Source organism: Rhinolophus sinicus, chromosome 1 (assembly GCF_057876585.1).
Source record: "Rhinolophus sinicus isolate RSI-liver-muscle chromosome 1, RSI-T2T, whole genome shotgun sequence".
In the NCBI taxonomy this organism is placed as follows: Eukaryota; Metazoa; Chordata; class Mammalia; order Chiroptera; family Rhinolophidae; genus Rhinolophus; species Rhinolophus sinicus.
The window spans coordinates 51,648,619-51,673,454 of record NC_142501.1 but is presented as its reverse complement, the minus strand read 5'-3'; the positions used below and the strand labels follow the sequence as shown (position 1 = coordinate 51,673,454).

General features: G+C 40.1%; 1 protein-coding gene and 1 pseudogene across 7 annotated transcripts in view; one reads left to right on the top strand and one right to left on the bottom strand.

Moving 5' to 3' along the window:
- Positions 1–24,836, top strand: part of ASB8 (ankyrin repeat and SOCS box containing 8) — a 30,096-nt gene that overhangs the window by 439 nt on the left and 4,821 nt on the right. The window contains exons 1-2 of one of the 7 annotated variants that reach the window (XM_074325777.2): positions 20,906–21,416; positions 24,185–24,344. In XM_074325777.2, the coding sequence (XP_074181878.1) occupies positions 24,216–24,344 (129 nt within the window). In that variant the 5' untranslated portion in view covers positions 20,906–21,416; positions 24,185–24,215. Of the gene's footprint in view, positions 1–20,905; positions 21,766–24,180; positions 24,345–24,836 lie in introns of those variants that run through there. The other 6 variants (XM_019748363.3, XM_019748362.3, XM_019748364.3 and 3 more) reach the window with 6 other exon arrangements.
- LOC109456193 (ERO1-like protein alpha pseudogene) lies at positions 11,619–12,822 on the bottom strand (annotated as a pseudogene).

Here is a 24,836-nt window from a genome sequence, read left to right as displayed (position 1 = left end):
GAGGATGGCTGGGAAGCTGCAGTGGGGCTCTGGTGTCTGAGCTAGCGGGTGGGGCGGGAGGGGAGGGTACGCTGCAGTGGCCTCAGCTGAGGCTGGGAAGAGCGTGTGGTTGCACTATTTCTTAGGGAAGCATGAGAGCAGTGTGCTGCATAAACCCCAGGTCCGGGAGAGGTCATCCCCTTTCCTAGTCTGGGTGCTACACACTGAGCCTACTACCTAGGAAGGATATTCACCTGCCCGCAGTCCTTCAGAGGATTGCGCTAGAGCCCAGTCCTGCTTCTCTGTCCTCCGGCGGTCCGCAGGAAAGCAGAGAGGATACGGAATCCTAGACGAGCTGGGACGCGGTGGTGCCCTGGAGCCGGCCCGGCCGGCCTTAGAGGTGTAGAGGGGGGAGGACACTCTGGAGGTTTCCGCATCGCTATTCGGCTTCTGCAGTAAATCAGCCCTCTGCGTGTAGATACAGCACAGGAACCGAGAAAGAATGAGATTCCCCCTCCCATATGAGACCCACCCACTCCTACCCAGGGCACTGGGAATTTTTCCAGGATGGTGAGGCAAAGTACTTAAGTTTTGAAAAAGAAAGCTCCATAAGAGAAGAGATTTTTGTCTCTTCCGTGCCTTCCATCACCATCAGGGAATCCCCTGCACCTAAAATAGTGCCTGGCACGTAGTAAGTAAGTGCTCAATACATTTGTTGAATGAAAAACAAGAACCCTATGTCCTGTTTCCCCATCGGTAACCCTCCAGCCCACACATAGTGGATTTTAGGAGACCTGAACTCAGTTTTGTATCTGCCACTTTTTAATTCAGAGACCTTAAATAAGTCGTTTTCCTGATCTGTTAGAGGATTGGACTCGATAATTTATAATGTTATTTCTGAGTAACCCTGTGCATCAGCTCACAGGTGGAAAGGGTGGCAGTGTGTGGGATGGGTGGATGGGGGGGCTGTGTGTAACGGTAGCCCCCCCTCCTCAGGCCTGGTGCCCAGGTACAGACCTACACTGAGTGTCACAACCTTTGTGACAATTCCTTTCCCTACTTAAGGGGCGAAGTGGGAGGGGAGCAGGAGGAAGAAAAATGGGATTTAACATATTTCCAGATGACTTCAGATTGAGAAGTAAACAGCACCTGCGCAGCAGCATACAAATATAACCTTGGTCAATTGGAGAAGCCAAATGATCAGAAACCAAAAATAAAGTTCACAAGAAGAAATAAATCTGGGGAGGAGAAACAAACTGTATCTCTCCAGGATGGGGGACAGCTAAGTATGAGTGAGTGTTTTGTATACTGGTGGTTCAAGTTTTCCCTGGTTGTGTACTCTGGTGAGGAAGAGTAGGACTGGCCCAGAGGAACTCTTATGGGCACGAAAGAACTGTTTGGCTTATGCCTGTTTTACTGCTATTAAAATAGAAACAATTGGGGAAATACCCTACACAGCAGAGTGTTTAAGGCATTGCTGATATAATAAAGTATTGTGCACCCATTAGAAATTTGATTTTCTAAACAAAGATATGAACAAATTAAAACCCCTACAGTATTGTATTTTCTAAAACAAATGATCCCATCCTATTTGCTTGCTCATTCCTTCCGTACTCATTCCACAAACTTGTGGCGCTCTCACCTTGGTTATCTCTCCCACCTTTGTCATGTGCTCTACAGGTTATTCAGAAAGCTCAGGAGAAAACAAAAATGCTTTTCCTTGGTTTCCCTAAGCACAGCTGACCTTACCAAAAGACTTTACAAAAAAATCTATACTCTGCTCTAACCAGAAAAGACGGTCGTGACTTGCAGGGTTTTTTCCTGGGTCTGTAGCTTCACATTTCTTGACCAGCACTTGGCATGGACTTGCCGGCTCCTTCACCCTTCAGGTGAGTTCTTGCTTCCATCTACAAGGAGTGACCCTGTCCCCAGTATAGGGCCTCCCTCTTAACCTTCACCTTACATTAAATGTAGCCCCCATCTCGTAGGAGCTGGATTATACCATCATACAAGGCCCTTTGCCACTATTGTTAAGGATACCGTGTATGTCAAGGCTTTCAGCATAAGATTACATCATGCTCCCAGAGGTGCTGGCAGAAGTCCACTGAGAGTACAAGGGGTCTGAGCCTAGAGGGAGGGGAAATTATTGGAGAAGCATGAAAGACCATGGGAAACAGGGGCAGAGATCAAGGGGTGTGGCTGATCCACTCAAGCTCCAGGTCAGACATTTGAGAGCCACGGGTGGTGGGAACTGGGGGAACGGACAAATAGCAGAACTTGAAAACATAAAGAGGAAACAATTGGTGCATCAGATTCAGAACCAGATAATTTTAGGAATTCCATGTGAACATGAGACAGGGAAAACAGGAGAAGGGTCTAGTCTCAGAAAATAAGGGGGGCAGATGCAGAGTGAAGTAGAGCCTCAGTTATCTTGCTGGGTTACAGGGCTGGGCCCTCTGGACTCCAGTGCCCCGGGGTTTGTTGAGTGGGTCCACTCCCAAGGAAAAAGAGGCTGAATGTGTACTCTGGCCATGTCGCTAGAGTATTCACACATAAAAAGTATGCCACATAGCAAGAAAAAAAGAAACCCTGCACACTCTTCTTCTGCTTCCCGCCTTTCTCTGTCTTCTGGGAATCACCTAGCTGTTCTGTTCCTTCATTCCAGTCTCATAGGCCAAGGAGGGGAATAGATTCCATGCTGCATACATATAAGTCTCCATATAGGTACACCTAGTTCCAAACATCACATTCTCTCTAAAATTATGATTCTCAGTAGTTCTGCCAGTTTTCTCTAGCTGTTGTGTAGTTTATCTCCAGTCTCTACATAGCTGGCATACTTTTTGCATTATAAATCTAACAGTCATGGTGAAGACGCTCGCTCTGTTCATCTAGGTCTAGAATAACTGCTTCATCCTTAGGTCCACAATCCCCGATATGTCTCCCCAAATTCAACTTTTATGAAGCTGAGTTGCCTTGTGGCCCATCTTGGCATGATATCACATTCAAAAGAAACATATCTAATAGCCAAATAGAATTAAAAAGCAATTTAGATTTTTTATTATAATCTCTGGGAAAACTCTAAAGGGGTTTAGCATAGAGGAAGACGTCTTATACTTCTCTTCCCTACTTCTTTATTCATCATTCACTTTATGGCACAGCTGTCTGCCATTCTCTCTCCTTTCTCCCCAAACACCCCCAAACTTTCTCTCAAGCATGGCCCTTGCTATTTCACTGCCTGCCCCCCTTCACTTCTTGGATGTATCCTTTTTCTCTTCTACAAGAAGAAACCCCTTGTTTCAGCTCCTTTGATTCTGTCCCCCATTCCCCATCATCTGCACAGGTGTCAGGAGCCCCAGCTGTCAATGACAGGGGTCCCTTCTTGGAGGGTAAGAAAGATTGAGAGGCTAAGAATACTCATATTGTTGCAGGTTTTGTCTGTCACATATTAGACTAAATTTTATCAGCCTGGGAGGGAGGTTTGCCTCTCATGGGAGTTTGCCACCCTTTGCTCATCTCCATGCTTATACAGAGAAATTGGCATGGTAGTTTACAAGAACCCTCAAATCTTTTGAGCCTTTGACTGGAGAGGGGTTCCAACTGCCTACTATCTCAAGAGACTCTAGTGTCACAGACATGGCCACGAGGTCACACACACACACACACACATACACACACACACACACACACCTCACTTAAGGCCCGAGTTACTAGACTTCCAGTTGCTTGCTGGAAGGAGTCCTAAAGGACAACCCCCACCCCACCCCCATTCCTTTCTCTTCCATATTAACTACTCAGCAAGAATTCCAGGAGACCTTCTAACCTCTCCTGTAGTCTGAATTTCCACGGAAAATAACCTGTCATTCCAATTAGACCTGTTTTTCTGGTGTTCACCGTGTCTTCCCTTTCTGCATTGCCCACTGCAACAGCTTCTCATGTCAACACTTGCAGGGGCTTTTCCCCATCTTCAGTGCACATTCAGTCCTGTATCCTGTTCCACTCTGACATGACTGGTTCCAGTCTAGGTTTTGCTGGTTAGTTGGCCACGCACACACAGGCATTCGGAGCACTGGGCAGGGCCTCATGCACCCTCCATCCTCTCCATATATTTTCTGCCCCCAGAAAGTTGCCAACAGCTCAGGGCCTGGTTTGGCTCCAACTCAGAATCCTCCTCAGGCTGTGAGAGTGCTGTACCCTCTGAGGACACTCACAATTTCTGTTGTCATGGCACAATTTTGCTTGACAAATTGCCTCTCCCAGAGTATCAGTTCAATTTAGAGGAAGTATCTGGGCGGGATACAGACTGTGGTATGCCTGCCACACACTTCTCTTCCAGTTAAAAGAATTTTTAGAAATTTACTGTTCCTCAGTTCTGACTTATGTGAGCTTCCAGACCCTTCTCACCTGTCATATCTTGAGGAAGTCTGTGGTATTCTAGCGTAGAAATTCATACAAAATTTTCTTGGTCTCACTCTTACTAATACATCTAGTTACGCTCTCTCCATACCTCCTAGAGGCCCTAAAAATACCATCAAAAATGGTTTCTATCACTTCCCCTTTGCTGTGAGGTGCTATCCCAACGGCCAGCAAGGCATTGTTAGCTGCAATTTCACAGCCACTGTGAGGGTGCACTGTGGTTCTATTCCACACGCACAAATGAGGACTGCCCTGGTATTCGTGATGTATCATGGACAGGGCCCCCAACAGTAATCCATAGCTTCCAAATACTGCAGCATAGTGAGGAGAAGGGCCCTTCCCCCCAACTTTTTCACTCAGACCATAAAGCCCGTGTTTTAGCAAGTCTTGCATGAAAATGGCTCCTCCATCTTCTGTGGTCAACCATGTGTTCACAGGTTATAGGCACAGTACCCGCTTTGTTTTTTGTTTGTTTTAAGGCAAAAGTAAAGTCCCTTTACTTTTCTTTATTCTTCTCCACAGCAGTTATCAACATCTGTTATACAATATTTTTACTCGTTTGTTTGTTTATTGTCTTTCAACTTTCAACTAAGGTATAAGATCTATTATGACGGGGGGTTGGTTTTGTTCGCTGCCATCTCCAGCACCTAGGATAGCACCTGGCACGATGACTCAATAAATATTTGTTGACTCGAGGAATGAATGAAGCCTGAATCCACACCTGGAGAAAGAAACATCTTCCTTAAGGACATGTAGTCTGCAGACCTCCATCTCTGTCTTACCTTAGAGAGCAGTGCTTTCAGCTTCTTTAATTTTGACCATCTACTTTGACGATTTATGGTTTGTGTTCACACAATTTCATGGCCCTTTTAGTGGCTTTTTTTGAACAAAGAAATACTATAAGACACATGGAAGTCTCCACCTCTTGCAAAATATAAAAGTGCTTGCGGCTTTGAAATGAGAGTTATCATCCAGTCACCCAGTCTGTCCCCCAGCAGCATATTCTACCCCTATTCCCATCAGTCTCAAAGATACTGGGGCCAAGTTTTAGTCAGGAATCAAGGTCAGAGGACTGCGTGTGCTCCCCTCCCCTCAATATTGTTTGAGGATAGGATGATGCTAAGTCTGTATTCCCATCCTGTATGTCAAGGAGAACTCCTGACTTACACTCTTATTGTACTAGAGACAGGCTCAAAAAATGTACCCTGCTACTCCTGTTTATAAGATTGGTAGCTAACGAAGAAGAGACAGTATAAACAGAAGTGTTACTGCACTTCAAAGGGAGTGTTTCTCTTCCCTTTCTGTTCCTGAACTGGTAGACTAGTAATTTAGGATAATGTTAGCCCCAGGTACTTTTTGCTGTAATAAAATTGAGGCTGTTTTGTCCTTTGCTTGTGCCTTCCCTACTTCTGTTCTAAAACCAAACCAAACAAAAACAAAAATTATCCACACTTATCAAATATATAACAAAGGACCTATAAAGTTCAGTCTTTCCAGGATCGTAAAACCAAATTAAAATCAAAGCTGGATCAGAAAAACAATACTCCAGGAGTCCAGGAATTGAGGTTAGTCTTTAAACAACCTTAGCAGCACAACTTCAAGAAGACCTTGCTCTTCTCCACAGTGCTGCTGTCTGGGTCTCTAAGAAGTAGAGGGCGATTTTATGTGACATTCACTGGTGATTGCCCAGATCGAATGCATTAAACTGGGACCTGATTCCCCTCAGAGGGTGACCCTGAAATCACTTATCCGATCTCCTGGTCATCCCAGCTCCTCCATTACCATATCATACACCTGCTTCCAGTTGCTTTTTATGTTATTAAAAATCAATTCCCTCTGTTAATGGCCTTAGTGGCTTTTGCTGCTCAACATGAGTACCTCCAAGACACCTCCAGGTGTGATAGATAATAGACTGCCCACAACTTCACATTATTAGAACATTGAAATCTCTGGTGTTTAAGTTGTAATGAGGTCTGTGGGACATAGGCCTCTCGGCTTCATGCTTGTGGACTTTTATTAGTGTTTCAGGGGACATATCTCCATAGAAAAGAGTGGTTATGGACAAAGGTACTAAGAAGATGGAGATGGAGCATGGAGATGATGCCAGGGCTGTAATTTGAGTCTAAGATCTGATGGGAAAAAAGAAATAATCAACAGAGGTGTATGAGAAAAGGAAAAGCTAGAAAAAAATATTTCTCAGTAAATGTTTAGCTCTGAGACAAACTAACACAGAGGACAGAGAGCACCATGGTTCCCTGATTCCACTATGAGGGCAAGAGGCAGGGTGAGGCATTTGAGTAACATTTCTTCAAGTGTTGGGTATGTGAGAAGAAGGAGCCTCAATCTCCTTTTTCAAGAGGTCTCGAAAACTGGGAAAAGTCTTATTTGAGTTTTTGGGGAGAGGAAATAGATTTATTTATCCCTGACACCAGCTTTGTCCGCACCCTACTGCCCACGTTTTAACCACAAAAGAAAAGTTGAGAGAGTCCTGAAGTGATTGTGTGTTTTTTCAAATAAGATTACCATCGTCTCCGATACCCACACATACTTCTCTAATCCATTTCCTCTTCCCCATTTCTACAAGCAAACTTCAGGACCTAGTTATCTCATGCCTGGAGAATTAGTTCCCCTTTCAGCCTTTCCTCTGCACCCTTCTCACTTCTCCCGCCTCCCAATGTCTCTGTCTCCTCACAGCATTCAGAAGAATCCACCTGAAATTCAGATTTGAGCCTTTTCACAACCCATCTTAAAATGTCCCAAAGGCTTCCCATAACCTCCAGCCTCATATTTTTTCACCCCTTTCTGCCACACTATTTACCCTCTAGATGCACAAATCTACCTGTAGTTCCCATATACCCAGCACTTTACCTTTATTCATGGTGTTCTCTATGTTTAAAATGCCTTTCTGGCCTTTTTCTTTTCTTTTCTTTTGGACTTTTATTAATTGTGAAATATAATACAAATTTATAAAGTGAACCAACATACATGTACAATGTAATGAATAAAGATAGTACCTGTACAATCACTACACAAATCAAGAAACAGAACATGACAAGCATCTCCCTCTCCCCGCCACCTGAAGTCCCCTTCCTATGCTGGAGTCAAAACCTTCTCCCTCCTAGGGTAGCCTCTATCTTGATTATTATCTTGATAATAATTTCCTTGCTTTTCTTTATAGTTAGTTTATCAATCACATGTTTATACATCCCTAAACAATAAAGTATAATTTTGCTTGTTTTTGAGTGTTATATAGGTGAATTTATTCTTTTGAACTGGATATGAATGGAATCACAGAATTTATTGTTTTGTGTTTTGCTTTTTCGCAATATATATTTATTTACTATTATTATTTTTATTGTTGTTATTATTTTTTATTGGGGAATATTGGGGAACAGTGTGTTATTCCAGGACCTCCAGGAAACATGTCAAGTCATTGTTTTCAATCTAGTTGTGGAGGGCGCAGCTCACTGGCCCATGTGGGGATCGAACCAGCAACCTTGGTGTTATGCGCACTGCGCTCTAACCACGTAGCCAACCAGTGGCCCCCCAACTATAAATTTGTAAAAGTCATCAGTGTTGTTGAGGTACCTGTGCTTTGTTCATTTTCATTGTCCTACTGAATTTCATTGTATGAATATACCGCCATGTATTTATCTGCATTCTACTGTTGATGGACATTCCAGTTGTTTTCAAATTTAAGCTATTGCTAGCAATGCTGCTTTGAATATTCTAGTACATGTCTCATGGTGCATATAACAGAAGTTTTTCTAAAGTTTAGACATATGGATGGACTTGCTGAATCATAGGGTATGGTATGCTTATCTTCAGCTCTACTAGAGAATATCAAATTGTTTTCAAAAGTGGTTGTAATAATTTATACTTCACCAGCAAGGTAAACGGTCTCATTACTCCACATTCTCTCTAACACTTGGTATTGTTAGATTTTTAATTATTATTAGGTTGGTGCAAAAGTAATCACAGTTTAAAAGGTTAAAAATAATTGCAAAAACTGCAATTACTTTTGCACCAACTTAATTTCTCTCTAATATAATCCCAAGCGCCTAGAACAGTGTGCCTAACTCATAATAAGCACACATTAAGTATTTGTTTAATAAATGAATATTTCTTAATTTCCAAGCATGGGACTTTACTAATTGTCTTTTTGTTATTAGTTAATAGTTTAAATCCATTTTAGTTGAAGAACACTTCCTGTTCAATATCAACCTTTAGAAATTTGTTAAAACTTGTCCAATACACAAATTTTTGTTTATAATTGTTACGGATATGCATTGTGAAAGGATGTGTTTTGCATTTGTTGGGTGCAAGGCTTAGATAGTTCCATTAGTACATTTAAAACAAATGTGTAAACTATTTATAAAAATTTTCTATATCCTAAGTGATTTTGTCTACTTATAAACTATTAAGAAGGGATTATTATAATCTTCCACTATGCTTATGAATTTATCCTTGCAGTTCTGATAATTTTTGCTTTATACTATATTCTGGTGCTATATTTAAGTGTAATTTACATTTTTAAATTGTAATATTTTCCTGGTGAATTGCACATTTTTTATTATTAGGTGGTTGTCTTGTTTAGTAATATGCTCTTTGCCTTAAATTTCATTTTGACTGATATTAATGTACTGGCACCAGTTTTCCTTTGGATGGGGTGCATGATATATCCTTTTCCATTCCTCTACCTTCAACCTCTGTTTCCGTAAGTTTTAAGTATGTTTCCAGTATATAACATATAGTCAGATTTTGTTTTGCTTTGCATATTACCCATTTTGGCATCCTTTGTCTTTTATCTAGAGCACTTAGTCCAGTTATATTTAATATTAATAAAATTAATATTTGGATTTAAACTATCTTTGTGGATTTATCTATTTCTCATTTCTATTAGTTTTTGCTTCCTGTATTTTGAATGTCTTTTATTGTGTCTTTAACAATTTAGGATTGTTATGTGCTTTTGCTTAATTCACTGCTTTATCATTATGAAATGATCTTTCTTTATGCCTGGTACTGTTCAATGCTGTAATATTTACTTAGTCATTAATGAAACCCTTTCAGATTCTTTTTATTAATGTTTGAATAGCATATTATCCCATTTTTTCTTTTGCCATATCTATTTAAGGTAGATTTCCTATAGGACAGAATATACATGGGTCTTACTTTTTATCCAACCTGACCATCTCTACCCTTTAATTGAGATATTTAGCCCATTTACATTTGTTATAACTATTGATAAGATTGGTTTTCAATCTAGCATCTTGCCGTTTGTCTCCTATTCATCCCATCTATTCTTTGTCTCTTTCTTTCTTATTTCCATTCCAGTGTTTAGACTAACTGAAATTTTTTTCAGACTAATTGAATTTTTAAATAATTCCTTTTTACCTCCACTATTGGCTTATTAGCTCTTCCTCTTCTTTTTCTTCTGTTTTATTGTCATTGTTGTTGCTTTAGAGCAGTGCTTTCTCATAGAATTTTCTGTGATGGAATCATTCTATATCTGCACTGTCCAGTATGCTAATCACTAGCCACATATAGTTATTTAATACTTGAAGTATAGTTAATATGACTAAGGAACTGAATTTTTAATTTTTCCTAATTTTAATTTTAATAGCCATATGTGGGGAATAGCTATTGTATTGGACAATGCAGCTCAATAATTTAACAATATACACCCTTAATTTATCAGTCTACCTTTAAAGAGTATAAGAATCTTACAACAACATACTTTGATTTCCTGCCTTATGTCCTTTGTATTTTTATTGTCACACTTATTACTTCTACGTATGCTAAAACCCCAAGTGCACTTCTTTTATTTTTCCTTTAGTCATTTATCTTTTCAAGAGTTTAAATTTGAGAAAAATATTTTAAATATTTACCTATATATTTATCACTTTGCACACTCTTTATCCCTTTGGTTGATCCAAATTTTCATGTTATTTTTCTTCTGCCTGAAGAACTTCCTTTAACATTTTATCTTTTGTTTGTTTAAAATAGTCTTTATTTCACCTTTATTTTTGAAAGATATTTTTGCTGGGTAAATCTTCTGGGTTGACCTTGTTTTCTGCTTTGCATAGTTCTTGTAAGAAATCTGCTGGCATTATTTTCTTTGTTCCTCTATAGCAGGAGATGGCAAACTTTTCTGCAAAGAACCAGATAGTAAATCTTTTAAGCTTTGCAAGCCATATAGTCTCTGTTGCAACTACTCAACTCTGCCATCATAGCACGGTAGCAGCCATAGCAAATACATAAATGAATGTGTGGGGCTGTGTTCCAACTAAACATTATTTACAGAAACAAGAGGTAGGCCAGATTTGATCCATGGGCCATAGTTTTCCAATTCCTTTTCTCTATGTAATGTGTCAGTTTTCATCTGGCTGATTTTAGAATTTTTTTTTTTTTTTATCCTTGGGTTTTAGCAGTTTGATAATGATATGCCCTGGCATGGTTTTCTTAAAGTTTATTCTGCCTGGATTTCATTGAACTTTCAAATTTGAAAATTTTTTAGTCGTTATTTAATTTTTTTATTATTTATTTATTTATTTAAGCCCCCAGCTCTTCTGAATCTTCAGTTACATGTATACTAACCCACTTGATATGCCTCACAGATCACTTTGCTCTGGTTCTTTCTTTTTAAATCATTTTTTTTTTCCTGTGCTTCATTTTCTTTTTTTTTAACTTTTATTTATTTTGAGTGTGTTTTTCCAGGACCCGTCAGCTCCAAGTCAAGTAATTATTTCAGTCTAGTTGTGGAGGACACAGCTCACAGTGGCCCATGTGGGGATCAAACTGGCAACCTTGTTAAGAGCACCCGCTCTAACCAACTGAGCTAACTGGCCGCCCCTGTGTTTCATTTTGAATAGTTTCTATTTCTGTGTCTTCAAGTTTTCTAATATTTTCTTTTGTAGTCAACAATTTGCTGTATTTCCTCCTGTGAAAATTTTTAATTTTATTCATATTTTAAATTTGATAATCCTGCTTTTATTCAATATTAAATTATAAAATTTTTGCCACATTATTGAAGTGTTACTTTGACTCACAATAATAGTATACATATTTAAACTTAACTCAATTACAAAATAAAACTGTTCACTTAAGCAGTATAATTCTCCTCTAGTAAAAGTAGCTTTATATAAAAGGTTTGACTTCAAACTTTCATTGCTATCCCACTCTTTGGCCTACATTGTCCAGAACCAGGCACATTTCTACAAATTTCTTTAATCAATATTTTGCAGCAAGTTCCTGAAGTTTTCCAATTTTTTTACACTTATAGAAATTCTTCCAAATGCATTAAACAATGATACTATTTCTTGTGTGTTAGATAGAATTCATAAGTGGGGCCACTTTTCTGTCATGTTTCCTGTCAATTTCTTTGCAAACAAGACTTTCAAAGTAGTGCCCAAACCCTGAGTCTGAATCTTGTCCCACAGTTGACATGTAAGCCAACAAACAGTCCATAATTTTGGAAAGATTTCTATAATGCAGCCTAAAGTCTGCCTGTAATTATCTTGCTTCTTTTTTTTTTATCCCAAGTAAAAAATGAATTCCATAAAAATGCAAAAGAAATTATTTGATTTTGTGAAATATTTCCAAGAATAACTTTGTTTTCTGTATCTTAAACTTCATTGCCAGTAAATAGTTGAAAATCTGGGTGCCCAGAGAATGGTAATACTTTAGATAAAATCCTTAATTCTTTTCAGTAGAGAAAATGCAAGTTCTTGAGACTTCTTGGACCTTCCCCTTCAGTCATAATTCCATCAAATGCACTGGTGAAATTCTGTAATGTATGTCTCCATTTCTTCTCCAAACAGGTATCGTGTAAAGGCTATCTTGCACTCAAATGCTCTTTAATGCCTGCGTGTAGTCCAGATATAAGTCTGTAGAATGCCTGCCCCCCTTTTTACACAGTGACCTTATAGCTATTGGTGAAAAATGTTCTCTTCACATTTCCCTTGACCAAAGCCAAAATATTTAAAGGTCTTTTAATTGCCTGTGACTTGAAACAGTTTTCTTTGTAGATGATTACATTCCCTATCTTCCAAACATCTGGTCTCTTATAACTGTGTAAAGTTTAGGATTAAGAACAAAGTACGTGTTCAGTATCAGGGTTTTATATGTCCTCAGCTTCACCGAAATTGTCTGAGGAATCATCACACACCTGGCCCCCTGCACAATCTTCTGTGTTTCTTCACTCGGATTCATGCATAGCGCCAAGTCATTCAGCTTCTTCATATCCTTCAGTGAGATTATCGGTTCTTTAGAATACCTGTAGTTTACAGATTTAATGTAACTTTCACAAAAACACTAAATTTTTTAATTATGTGATTTTTACATTTGTATTACTTACACTGAATTTGTTTACTTTAGCATATACTATAGATAAAACAGTTTCACAATACCAGTATTAGTACTAACACTAAAACTACAGAATGAAGTTTAAGGGTTCTTTGCAGTTTATTTTGTTCTTAGACTATATCCCACTAAAGAAGGACAAAGTCCTGTTTCTAATAGTCATTTGAAATAAATCTTTCTTTTTGGTTATGTTACCAATCTCATACACACCTAGTTTTCTTTCACTCGTTTTCAGTTTTAGGGATTGCTTTTCCCCCCCCCTCTTTTTAGTTTAATTGACTTTTCGAATATGTAAAATAATTGCATGATTCTAAAGTCAAAACTATATAAAAAGGTATAGCCAGAGTCTCCCATCCCCATCCCCTGGTCCGAGTTCCCCCTTTCCACTTCCTATAATAACCATTTTTATTTGTTTCTGGACAATTGTTCATTTTGTCCAAAAAGTAGCTACCATATACACTGTTCTGCACCTCACCTCACATAATACGCGTATATTATGAACATTTTATAGCAACACGTAGTAAAATAGTCCTCATTATGCTTATAGCTTCAGTGCTCCACTATGTACCACGGTTTATGTAACTATTCTCCTCCTCACTGTTGATAGTGTTTGGGGTATTTCTAATCTTTTGCCATTACAATAATGCCACAATGAATAACCTCGTGCATTTCAAGTTTGTGTAGATGTACTTTTAGTATAGATTCCTAGAAAATGTGATTGCTGGCTTAAAGGGTAAATGCATCTATTTGGAATTTTGCTAGATGGTACCAAATTCCCTTCTTTGTAAATGACTCTTCAGTTCATCTAGGAGCTCATAGCAAAACTCTAGGAGTCACTCTTGGCAATAAGTACCTCGTCACCTCCAGCTTATAATCAACCACCAAGTTTTATCAATTCTTACCTTAAAATATTTCAAACTCACTTCTCTCCCTTTCTATGGCCACTACCCTAGTCCAAGCCCCCATTGTTTCTTGCCTAGATCACTTAACTGCTGCTTTTCCTTTTGCAGTCCTTCCCTTTCTGTAATACATTCTTCATCAGAAAATCAAATGATCCTTTTATAGATGTGATCATAAAACCTATCAATAGCTTCCTACTCTTTTGGGATAAAGTGTAGAACCCTTAACATGTCCCCCAAGACCATGCCTAATCTGGAGCATCCCTACCTTTCCAGCCTCAACTTGTGCCCCCCACCTCTTTATTCTGGCCTCTTCCAACTTCCTAAGCTCTTTGCCTCTTGGAGTCATTAAATAGTCTTTTTTCATTTGCTAGAAGGCCTACTCCCTACACTTCCTCCACACTTTTGATCTGATCATATCTATTCATCTTCCAGTTCTGTGCTCAGGGAAGTTTTCATTAACCTCCTAGTCTGATTGCTCTACTGAATAGTCATATTGCCCTCTATACTTTTTCTTCTCACTACTGTGGTTATTAAGGCATTCAGGTGATTCTTTATTTAATGTTTATTTCTCACATTAAACTATAATTTCCCTGGAGGCAGGGCCCGTGTTGATCTTATTTTCAGATAGATCTTCAGCATCTATCACAAGGAACACAGTAATAGGAATTAATAAGTATTTGTTGAATGAATGAATGAATGAATAATTAATAACTATTAAACTCTGAGCAAGAAGCCTGAAGGAACAAATGCTCTATTTCCCCTCCAGGGGGAGACATACTCCAACTAGAAAAAGCGCAGGCCTCAAGAGAGCACAAAATTCTGAGATCAACCTAACTGTGCTTCTCAAGCCCCTGAAATTGATTCAGAGAATCTAGTCATTTCTTTGCTAGTAGGATTCTCCAGATCAGTCTGGACCACCCACTGGTACCAGGCGTTTGGGCATTTCCTCTGTTAATTTTCCCCCCTTGAACAATCTTAAAATCTCTCCTGCTAGAGTTGTCCACTGCAGTCTTGGTTTGCTAGGAAAGTTTTGCTGTAACTGCCCAAATTTGGGGGGAAGTAGTATTATGTGTATATATAATTTAAAAACTATCACAAACATTGTTATTTATATTCTTACTGTAATGTTTTCCCCAAAATTCCTCAGGTAATCTTTCTCTATGCTGTCTCAAAAGGTTTCAAAATTATTCTGATAGTGAAAAATATTGGTGACATGTAGGGCCCCCAAAAAATAACAAAATATTGATGAAAAACTGATTTTAGAAACACAGTGATTTATAAATTTCCCTGGGCCTTGGGGAAACTTACAAGAAAGAAGAAAAAGAGTGGAGTTTAATATTGACAGCATGTCCGCTTCTGAGCTGTTTCTGAAAGAAGTCCTTGTTTAATTCTGGTGACACATCTTGGGAGACTACCCCTGCTGCACATTAATACTGTTCTTTTCTAAGCTGAATTACTTTCTCTAGGACAAGGTTTAAGTGTATAAGAAGTTTTATGAGGCTGACATATTTCTCTGAAAATTTTTTTTGTTTTTCTTTGCTGTATTTCCAAAGCTCCCTGGCAGTTTTCCTTTTATATGTGCCTCTGAGTTCTTTCCCGATCAGGGATCAGTATATAGAGGCATTCCACTATTCCTTTTTTGGGGAGGTTAGTTCACTTTATGGTAATTCAGTTCGCATTTATCTAATACTGTGTGTTTGGGACTGTGCTATGGCAGGGAGGTAAGTGCGGGAAATCTAAGTCTCTGTGCTAGAAGTGCTTACAATGGAACTGGGAGGACTACACATTTGGTAACCTCGTTGAACAAATATAATATAATACAAAGATGACATAGATGAGAACCAACATTTATGTAGTTTACAAAACCACTCTTCACAAATGTGATCTAAGTTTTGTGAAATTCACCCTTTGGGGAGGTCCTGTTACTCTCACGCTGTTGTACAGATGCTAAGACAGGTAAAGTAACTAGAGCTACTATCAGAACTGGAACCTTGGTCCTGATGGTGTTTGCATCATATTACATTGTTTCTAAAATGAGGAATATGCTATAAGCAATATCCCTAAAAATTGAGAAATTCAAAGTAAAGAGGAAATAGATTATGTTAATGAAATAAAACTTATTTTTCCCAACTAATCGGACACTTGGATCTTATTTTTTCATCCTACTTTGTTAATTTTGACTGATCCCCTCTCTCCTTTGCTCTTAGGGTATCTCAAACTTCCTTTTGTTTCTTTTCTTTTACTTTGGTGATAGGAGAAGGGCTTTTTTGGAAGGAATCACTTCTTACTTAAGTCGCCTTTCTTTAGGAAGGGTGTCAGGAAAACTTTGCCATCAATATTAGCCAGGTGGCCCCTGAAAAAGGATAAAGCTTTTTCAGACAGAAGAGTGAGTAATGAGTTCTGGCCAGAAGCCAGAAAACGGTTATGAAGAGCTTCTTGTTACCACTTAGAGAGATTGTAAGGCAGAGTTCCTCTCCTCCAGCACACTGTCACTTTAGAGGATTGCACTCAAAATCAGGAAAGAGTTTGGAGCCAGCAGGTAAAGAAAGGAATTTTTCACTCCAAAAAGGCCTGTGGTCAATAGGTAGCCACAGTGCTCAAAGAGCAAGACACCCACATCTGTCACCTGGGACAGCTTGATGGCATCTATCCATGGAGACTGGATACTGACACAAGTTGAACAGTGATAGCAACAATAATTACAGGCAAAACATTATTATCAAATTTCTAGTTCAAGTTTCTGCCAAGGTCTGAAAATAGAAACACTAGTGCCACTGTAAATCAACCCTAACTAATGAACACTTCTTGAAAGCAGAACTGGAATTAGCAGGAGGGAGAAGAAAAAATATTGACTTAAAAGTTTTATGAGAGGGCTGGCCCGGTGGCTCAGGCGGTTAGAACTCCATGCTCCTAACTCCGAAGGCTGCCGGTTCGATTCCCACATGGGCCAGTGGGCTCTCAACCACAAGGTTGCCGGTTCAACTCCTCGAGTCCCACAAGGGATGGTGGGCAGCGCCCCCTGCAACTAAGATTGAACACAGCACTGAGCTGCCGCTGAGCTCCCAGATGGCTCAGTTAGTTGGAGGCACGGGCTCTCAACCACAAGGTTGCCGGTTCGACTCCCACAAGGGATGGTGGGCTACGCCCCCTACAACTAGCAATGGCAACTGGACCTGGAGCTGAGCTGCACCTGCCACAACTAAGACTGAAAGGACAACAACTTGACTTGGAAAAAAAATAGTCCTGGAAGTACACACTGTTCCCCAATAAAGTCCTGTTCCCCTTCCCCAATAAAATCTTTAAAAAAAAAGTTTTATGAGAGATACAACACATATAAAAAAACTTAGGGAGTCACTTGTAATCAAAACATGAAGAACAGAAATAAACTGAAATATATATATAGAGTTAGGATATTGAATGCAAGATTCATGGGATGTCATCAAAATACAACTTTGTTTTTTGGCTTTTACCATGTTTTAAAAATAGTCATTGGGAAGGGATAATCTCCCCCTGCTCCTGAATGGAAAAATGAGCACATTCCCTGACTTTTTGTTTCATTCTTCCATAATTGACAGTCACTTAAAGTGAAAAAAAAAAGAGAGAGGCTTGATTTAGTAATTAGAATGTTGCCAGTCCAAGATAGTGAATGAATACTTCAGTCTTCATTCCAAGTTACTAGGTAGTCTAAGACTTCTCCTTCTCCCCCTCCCCTAAGTAAGGCCTCTTGTGACTGGTGGCTGCCTGCATCCAGCTTTCTGCTCAACTTACCTCCACCCCAACTAACTAACTGCTATTTGATCTGCTGTGTGGAGGAGGGAGGACAACTAAGGGGCTAGGGCAGTTCTGTCCTGATAGGCTGGGTCTGTACTACCTGTGTCTGGCAGATAGTTAGAGTTTACTCTTTTTCTTGCAGAGTGCTGTTAAAGGTTCTCTGAATATTGCCATCATCAGAGACCTCTCACTGGAGTCCCTTTGGCCTAGACTGACACAGATGGTTGCCTGTGACATCCTGTGTAGGTTCTAGGATTCCTGTGTTCATCTCTAACTTCTGATCACTGGGTCCCTCCACACCTCTAGACAGCCTTTTTGAATAGATGAATGGCAACCCCGTGCTGACTGTCTTGTATGTGGCTCACATCTGGTCCAGAGGAACATTTACACATTCATCATCCGTACCACATCTGGGAGTACTAGTAGATCGTAGTGCAGCCACCTCTGCTTTGTGGTACCTCCTTCTTTAGTTTTATAGGCAAGAGTTGGTGCAATTCTCTGTGTTTTCAAGTATTGGGAACAATTTCTAAGCTCTCTAGTCCCACAGAAGCCCCTTTTTGGCTTGAGGAAAACATACAGCCCAAGTACTGCTTTTCCCTCTGGGTGTGAGCAGAGTGGGAACTCAACAGCTCAAACAAATTTCTCCCCAAGAAAACTCTTCACAGACCCTCCTTCTCTCTACCCTATCTTGATCTCACCATGAAGTAGAACTATTTTTCAACATTCACTTTGTACATAAAGCTTCACTGAAATAATAAACTTTTATTGCAATTGACTATTTGCAAATCTGTCTCCCAACCCTTGATAGAAAGGGAATGTGTCTTTCCATCTCTGTCTACCCTGCATTGCACTGCTGAGCACAGAGCCTAGAACCTAGAACCTAACACTGTCCAAAAAGTGTTTGATGAATGGATGAATGAATGGATCTGAAATCTCCTTTGGTTGTGCAATCGCTTCTCAGAGACACTATAAAATAATCTATATGGATCGTCTATTGTAGAGTCGCTGGGAGACTCTAATCATTCTTATATTTATAAGACGCTGGGAGTTTCCCAGAATTTATATACCCCTTTTTTTACCAGCCAAGAAATTTTGAGACATGAAACAAACACGGGTAAAAAAATTTGTCTTTTTTCAAGGAAGCAATGTATAAATAAATATGAGATAGTTCAGGTTTTTAGGAAAGTTATGGGATGTCAAATCAAACCTCAGAAAAGAATTTCTCCCAAAGCTGTGGGAACTGTGGAAAATAATTAGTTTATTTCAAAACCCTAAAGCTGGACAAAAATAATAAAGAAACAAAAAATTAGATTAAAATATTTAGCAAAATGTTAATGTGTTAAATATAAGTGATGGATATAACAAGTTCATCATACTATTTTCTCTAGTTTTTTTTTTTTTTTTTTTTTTTTTGGTGTGCTTGAACATTGTTTTGATAAAAATAACATTTAAAACTTGAAGCTGGGAATTACTACTGTCTTTACGTTGTCTTAGAAATGAGCCAGAAGAAGCAAAAATGGAACAGAAACTGTAGACTTGGCCATCTTATAATTAAGCCTTCATAGGTCCCATTAATATGTTAGTGTTATGATAGACATAAAGCTGTTCTTATTTGGACTAGGGAGTAAAAATTTGGAAGCAGGAAGTTTTGCTTGGGCATTAAGTATATTCAGAATTTATAGAAATAGAAGGATATTTAGAAATTACTTCAGCCAGTGTTCCCACTTTACAAAAAAAAAAAAAAAAAAAAAAAAAAAGAATGAAAGAACTATTGATCTCAGAGCCAGGACAAAAAGCTAGGTTTTCTGTACTATGGTTTTTCTTTCTACCACCCTGGTTGGTACATGACATTGAACAAGAGCTGCCAAAGCATGGAATCTCAGAGAAGGGACAGATGCCACCTTTCAACTGTGGTACTTTCCTTTGCTGGGTCCTTTGACTCTATCATTTCTGTTGTGTTCAGGTGGGGACCTCCTTCTTTTGTGCAGTTGATTTTCCAAGACAGAGTGGTGGACCCACCAGAGCTAGACTTAAAAAGATGAAGGCCAGAGAAGCAGTCACCAAACCCTCATTATGTCAGGTGTGTGAAGCTATACTCCACTTTGAGAAAACTATGGGTGGTGCCAAGCAAAGCATCACCTTGATCTATAATAGAAAGAGGGAGATTTAGCAGGCCTGGGCCCATGGCATCATGGAATGCAATTTATTACATCTCTGCCTCTTATCTTATTAATTCTGCAGCCAAGTAGGATCCAAGGAGCTCAGGGGAGAATATACTACTGGGCTATTAGTGTAAATCACACAGTTCTAGACACAGGAATGGGAGTTTGACAGGTACTGACTGAAACGAGGTTAGATCTGGACAAGGTATGTAGGTGGTTTGATTTTTCTTGATTTTTTCCTGCTGGTGGGTAGCCAGGAAGGACTAAGGTTCACAGATGAGCTCCTCTATTTTGGATCAACACCAACACAGGTATGCCTTGCTCCTATGTTTGGAGGTTTAATGTTCTTTAGGGCCCAAATATAGGTTTCTGGTTTAGAAGCAGTGAACACAGAATCAAACTATTTCCAGTTCACTGATTTGATCAAATGCCTTACAGTAGTTTGGTGGGTTGGGGTGAGGAACTCTAGCTTCCACATAATCTCATTCAGGTTCCTTCAAACTTTCCCAAATAAATCTATGAATTAAAAACAATGTAGTTAATATGTAGCTACAGTTTCAAATCAACTCCCCAGACTCCCTCCCAATCAGAGGGCTGCCCCTAAACCTCTCTTCCACAGAGCTGTCAATGACCAAAGCAGCCTTAAATCCAGAGTCTGGAATTGGTGGCTTGCAGGCTGAATGTTGACTGCTTTTAAAAACGATTTTTTTTTTTTAAAAGAAAAAGTTGCCAACATTTGCAGTTTGGGAGAATTCACTTTTTAAAAATCTGGATTTCAGTTTCTTTTGAAATATTAGACAATCTCACCACAGTAGAGTGGCAGGAAGTGGAGGACACATTCCTGCATGGCAAAAATCCTTTTCAGTTTGGAATTCAGAGGAGGCTCACTCAGGGCATGATCTTTTCCAGTTTGCCGCCCCCTCACTGAGGTATATGAATTGTCTGAGCCCCGCTTTACTTTCAAACTGGTTATATTTTGTTGCTTAGAACAAGCTTTGGGGAATGGGCGCTGGGCACTCTTGGGCAAACGGGCTGCCAGGTGGTCCACAGCCTTTACAGTCTGTGTGGGCTGCTTCATTCTTCACATACATGGGCCTCTATGTGCTCCTGGCTTCGAAATGTTTATGCTTTGTATGGAAATTACATCTCAGAGGCGTCAGTATCTCCCCGGTGGGCAGGGTTATTGTCAGCATGTACCTCTTTTTCAGTCCTCAACATTTGGGCTACTACACCTCTTGGATGGTTGTTTATCTTTGGTATAGCTCCTTCTGAGGGAGGGTGGACAGTATCCAGCAAGGTTCCAAGGAGCATAGTTGCGTTCCAATATTATGAGTAATGCTGGAAGTCTCTTTTATTTGCCAAAGACATTTCTTACTAACAATTTGTCTCCTAAAATACTGAACCAGTGTAGCGAATTTGGGAATAATCTGGGAATGAGATGCCCAGGCCTGATCACAGACGGAGACAGTTGGAGGCAGCAGAGGGCGTGGACGAACGCACTGCGGGCCTGGACCCACAGATTCGGTCCAACAGCCGGGACCAGTGAGTTTTGTGTCCACCGCCGCTCGGCGGCCGAGAGCGCCACATTGCGCCTGCGCACAAAGCCTCAAGGCAATGCGAGAAAGTGACCGGTTAACTAGACGTGGATAGGACAGATGCTTCACCAGTCTGCGCAGGCGCGTTCCGCCCACAGCCACTGCTCGGTGCGCAAGCGCCCATCCTAGTCGCCTTCAGGTCCTGTAAACAGAGGGCTCCACTGGAGACAACTTCTGCTTCCGGGTCACGTCTTGACAGCGGCTTTCACGACCCAGATCAGCCCCGCGGTTTGGTGAGTGCGGCCCTCTCTGCGGTAATGCCTGCAGCCAGGCTCCCTAACCCGGTGCACCATACCCAGTAACGCTTCCTCCGCTCCCCGCTCGGGGTCCGCGAGCCCTCGAGGCTGAGACATCGTTCCCGGCCTTGGGGAGATCCGAGCGGGGGTTGGTCCGCCTCTGTGGGTCCCCCCGCGCAGATTGTGCGACCCTGTTAAAGGACAGGCCCCGGGAGATCTGCGGGGATTGAAGCGATCTTTGGGGAGCCCATGCGGAGAGTGACACCACACGTCCTCCCATTTCGTGCCCTTACCCTCCGTCCCCTGCCTCGACGAGATAAAGCTGCCGCGAGCCCTCTCTCAGCAGGTGCGGTGGGTTGGGGGCGCCTCTGGCGGGGCCAAGGGTCTCCCCGCCCGGGCGGAAGCCAGGGCCTCACTAGCACCACAGCTGTTAAATATTGCCTCTCTCCCACTTTGCTGCTAGCTTCGCAATAAAAGCGCCTTGGTGTTTTCTCTGGATCCGAAGGGAAAGAAAACGGGGAGAGGGTTTTCAGCTCCAGCAGAGGAAAGGGGCCTCTTGGGGGTCAAACCGTGCACGGGCTGCTGTCCGGAGATCGGTCGAGTTTAGACTTCCTTGACCCTTCCTGACAGTGCATGTTGTCAATGTGCCCTGGAGTTTCACTACTCACCAGTATCTTCGAGGCAGCAGCAGAGGACCACTGGTCATATTCTGAGTTAGGAGTTCTGGGGTCTAAGAGCGCCCCGAAAATGATTGCAGGGTTTATTTAGCTTCTTCCGATTATCATGGGCTAGAAACGGTTAACAGAACCACTTCAATCTAAGCCTTCCACTTCAGATGCTCTGTCTTCTGCCCCCATTCTTGGAATCGCTGACTCAAATGCCTCCCCCCCCCCCCCCATTTTTCCTTGCAACGAAGAAGTGTAAGATACAGACCCTTGTCTCTGAGGAGTTTAGTGGCTGTTGGAGAGATGAAAACATATGCCAAGTCTAAACTATCTAGAAAATTTGAGAGAGACATATAACAAGTGTGTAACCTTATTCACTTATAATAGGGGAGAAGAATTCCCAATTTGAATCATTGATACCTGTGAATCGAATATTTTTAACTTGTAATCTATTAATTAGTATTATATATATTTTAAACAGATAAATGGCTAGTAATTAGAAACCATTAGAGTGTATAGTATGTTACATAATATATGAGCAGATACTCTTATCACAAAAAGCAAAAATTGCATAGTATGAAATGACCAAAATAATTTTAGGATTTTTTTCCCCCTTAGTAATCATCATATACATAATGTGCTTAATTACTGCAAGGCTTGAATTAATTTTTTTATTTTTCAATTACAGTTGACATTTAATATTATATTAACTAATATACAGGTGTACAGCATAGCGGTTAGACATTTATATGACTTACCAAGTGATTCCTCGGGTAAGTCTAGTACCTACCTGGCACCATCCATTGTTGTTACAATATTATAAGTCTTGAATTGGTTAGGATCCGAAGTAATAAGCTTTACATTAGTTCAATAGATATTTATTGAGAAGCTGGCATGTACAGGGCACTATTGAAAATAATACTGTATTTACCCCCAAGCAACTTATAGTTTAATAATAACATAGATTCCTAAACAGTTACACCTAGAGAGCTGTACTTCATGGTATTTTCTGTACAGTTTTTGATATCTGCTTTTTCATTGAAATGCTCTACCTTGTTTGCTGTAATTTTAATTGTTTCCCAAATAGTACTCATATATGGCTGTTACACAGCCAAAACTTTAATCATCGTTGAATTTAAGTATATTGCATTATTTTTTTTTCTATTCTAGAATTCTTTGTCATGTTGTGGTTTCAACATATATTTGCCCAAATCTGTTTCTCAGTTGTCACAAGTGGCCAGTTATTAAAATTTTTAATTCATTTTGCACTCAAATCTACTTGTTTTCCAACAACTGCAAGCATGTGTCATTGGTGTGAACTTTGACATTTTTTTCTGATTTCATATAGATGACTCCAGAATTGTTATACTTTTGCATTCCTTCCTTATTTTAGAATGTTACCTCAACTAGTTCCCCTTTTTTTTCTTTTCAGGAAACATTTTAAACTATTTTACAATTGCCTTGTCATGAACATAGATGTATTTGTTCTATAGCCTTTTTCATCTCTTCTCACTTCCATACCTTTTAGCCAGTCAGTCAACCAATATTTATCAGCTACTTCTTTTTGTGAGACTCTGTGGATGGCCTTACATGGGCAAAAAAGTGGAAGACAAGGACCATGCTTGTTTTCCAATTTTTTATAATTTAGATGGAGAAGCCATATGAACATAACTATACTGCAAGGCCAAATGTAACAAATAACCTAAAATTGGTGCTGATAATAAAAACCACAAACTTCAGAGGAGGAAAAGAATGTTTTGCGGCATTTTCAGCCTTTAAAAAAATCCCCTTCCTTGCATACTCTTGTTGTTAAACCACACAGAACTCCCTGGGGGTCTTGGAGTCTCTTGGGGAAATCTTGTGCTAGACTTAGGTCAGAGAGTAGAACTGAGAGTCAGATCGTCTGTGTCCAGGTTTACCCGGCTCCCTAAGCAACTATTATTAACCTATTTCCTTACGATTAAGAGAAAATGATATTAATCAATCACTGATCATTGAAATCTGCTCTTAGTACTGGGAAGGCCCCAGAGAACGCCTGCCCCTAAGGACAGGTGTGCTCAGTGATACTGTGTATGCCTAAAACTTCTTTGTTCCAGACAGCTTGGAGCATGTGAACATACCCTGAGCCTTGATGAGTTCCAGTATGTGGTATATTATGCAGAGCATTCAGAGCAAATACTCTCTCTCAGAGCGCTTAATCCGAACAATTGCTGCCATTCGTTCCTTCCCACATGATAATGTAGAGGACCTCATCAGAGGGGTGAGTGTGCTGTTATTGATGCCCAAGTCCTTGGGGAGGTGAAGCGGGAATGTTCCTGGGGAATCCTCATAGATTACACATTTGTAGCTTTGACTCAGCTCAAGATCACAAAGAGTTTTTACAATCGTCATAAATGTATTGACTTGACCATTGAAGTGTAATTTTCCTGTTTTGCTTCTCTTCCCTTCGCCTTTTCACTTTGAGCATCTGATGTTTTTCTTCAGGAAATATGTTCTAGATAACGCCAGTTTCATGATCGTTGTAAAATCTGTCTGGAAATGGTGCATATGGGATCTAGCAAGCTCAAAGTCTTCTGTACATGTTGTACTAAGGGAGGAAGGAGATGAGCAAAGCAGACGTGGCTTTCAGATCCTTGTGCTTTATAATGATTACATAGCTATCAGTTGTCTTCTATTTTAACAACCGCTACCTCTTCTAGTTCTGTAGAAAATATCACCAACTCCTAAAATGCATGGTAATTTTTGACTTTAG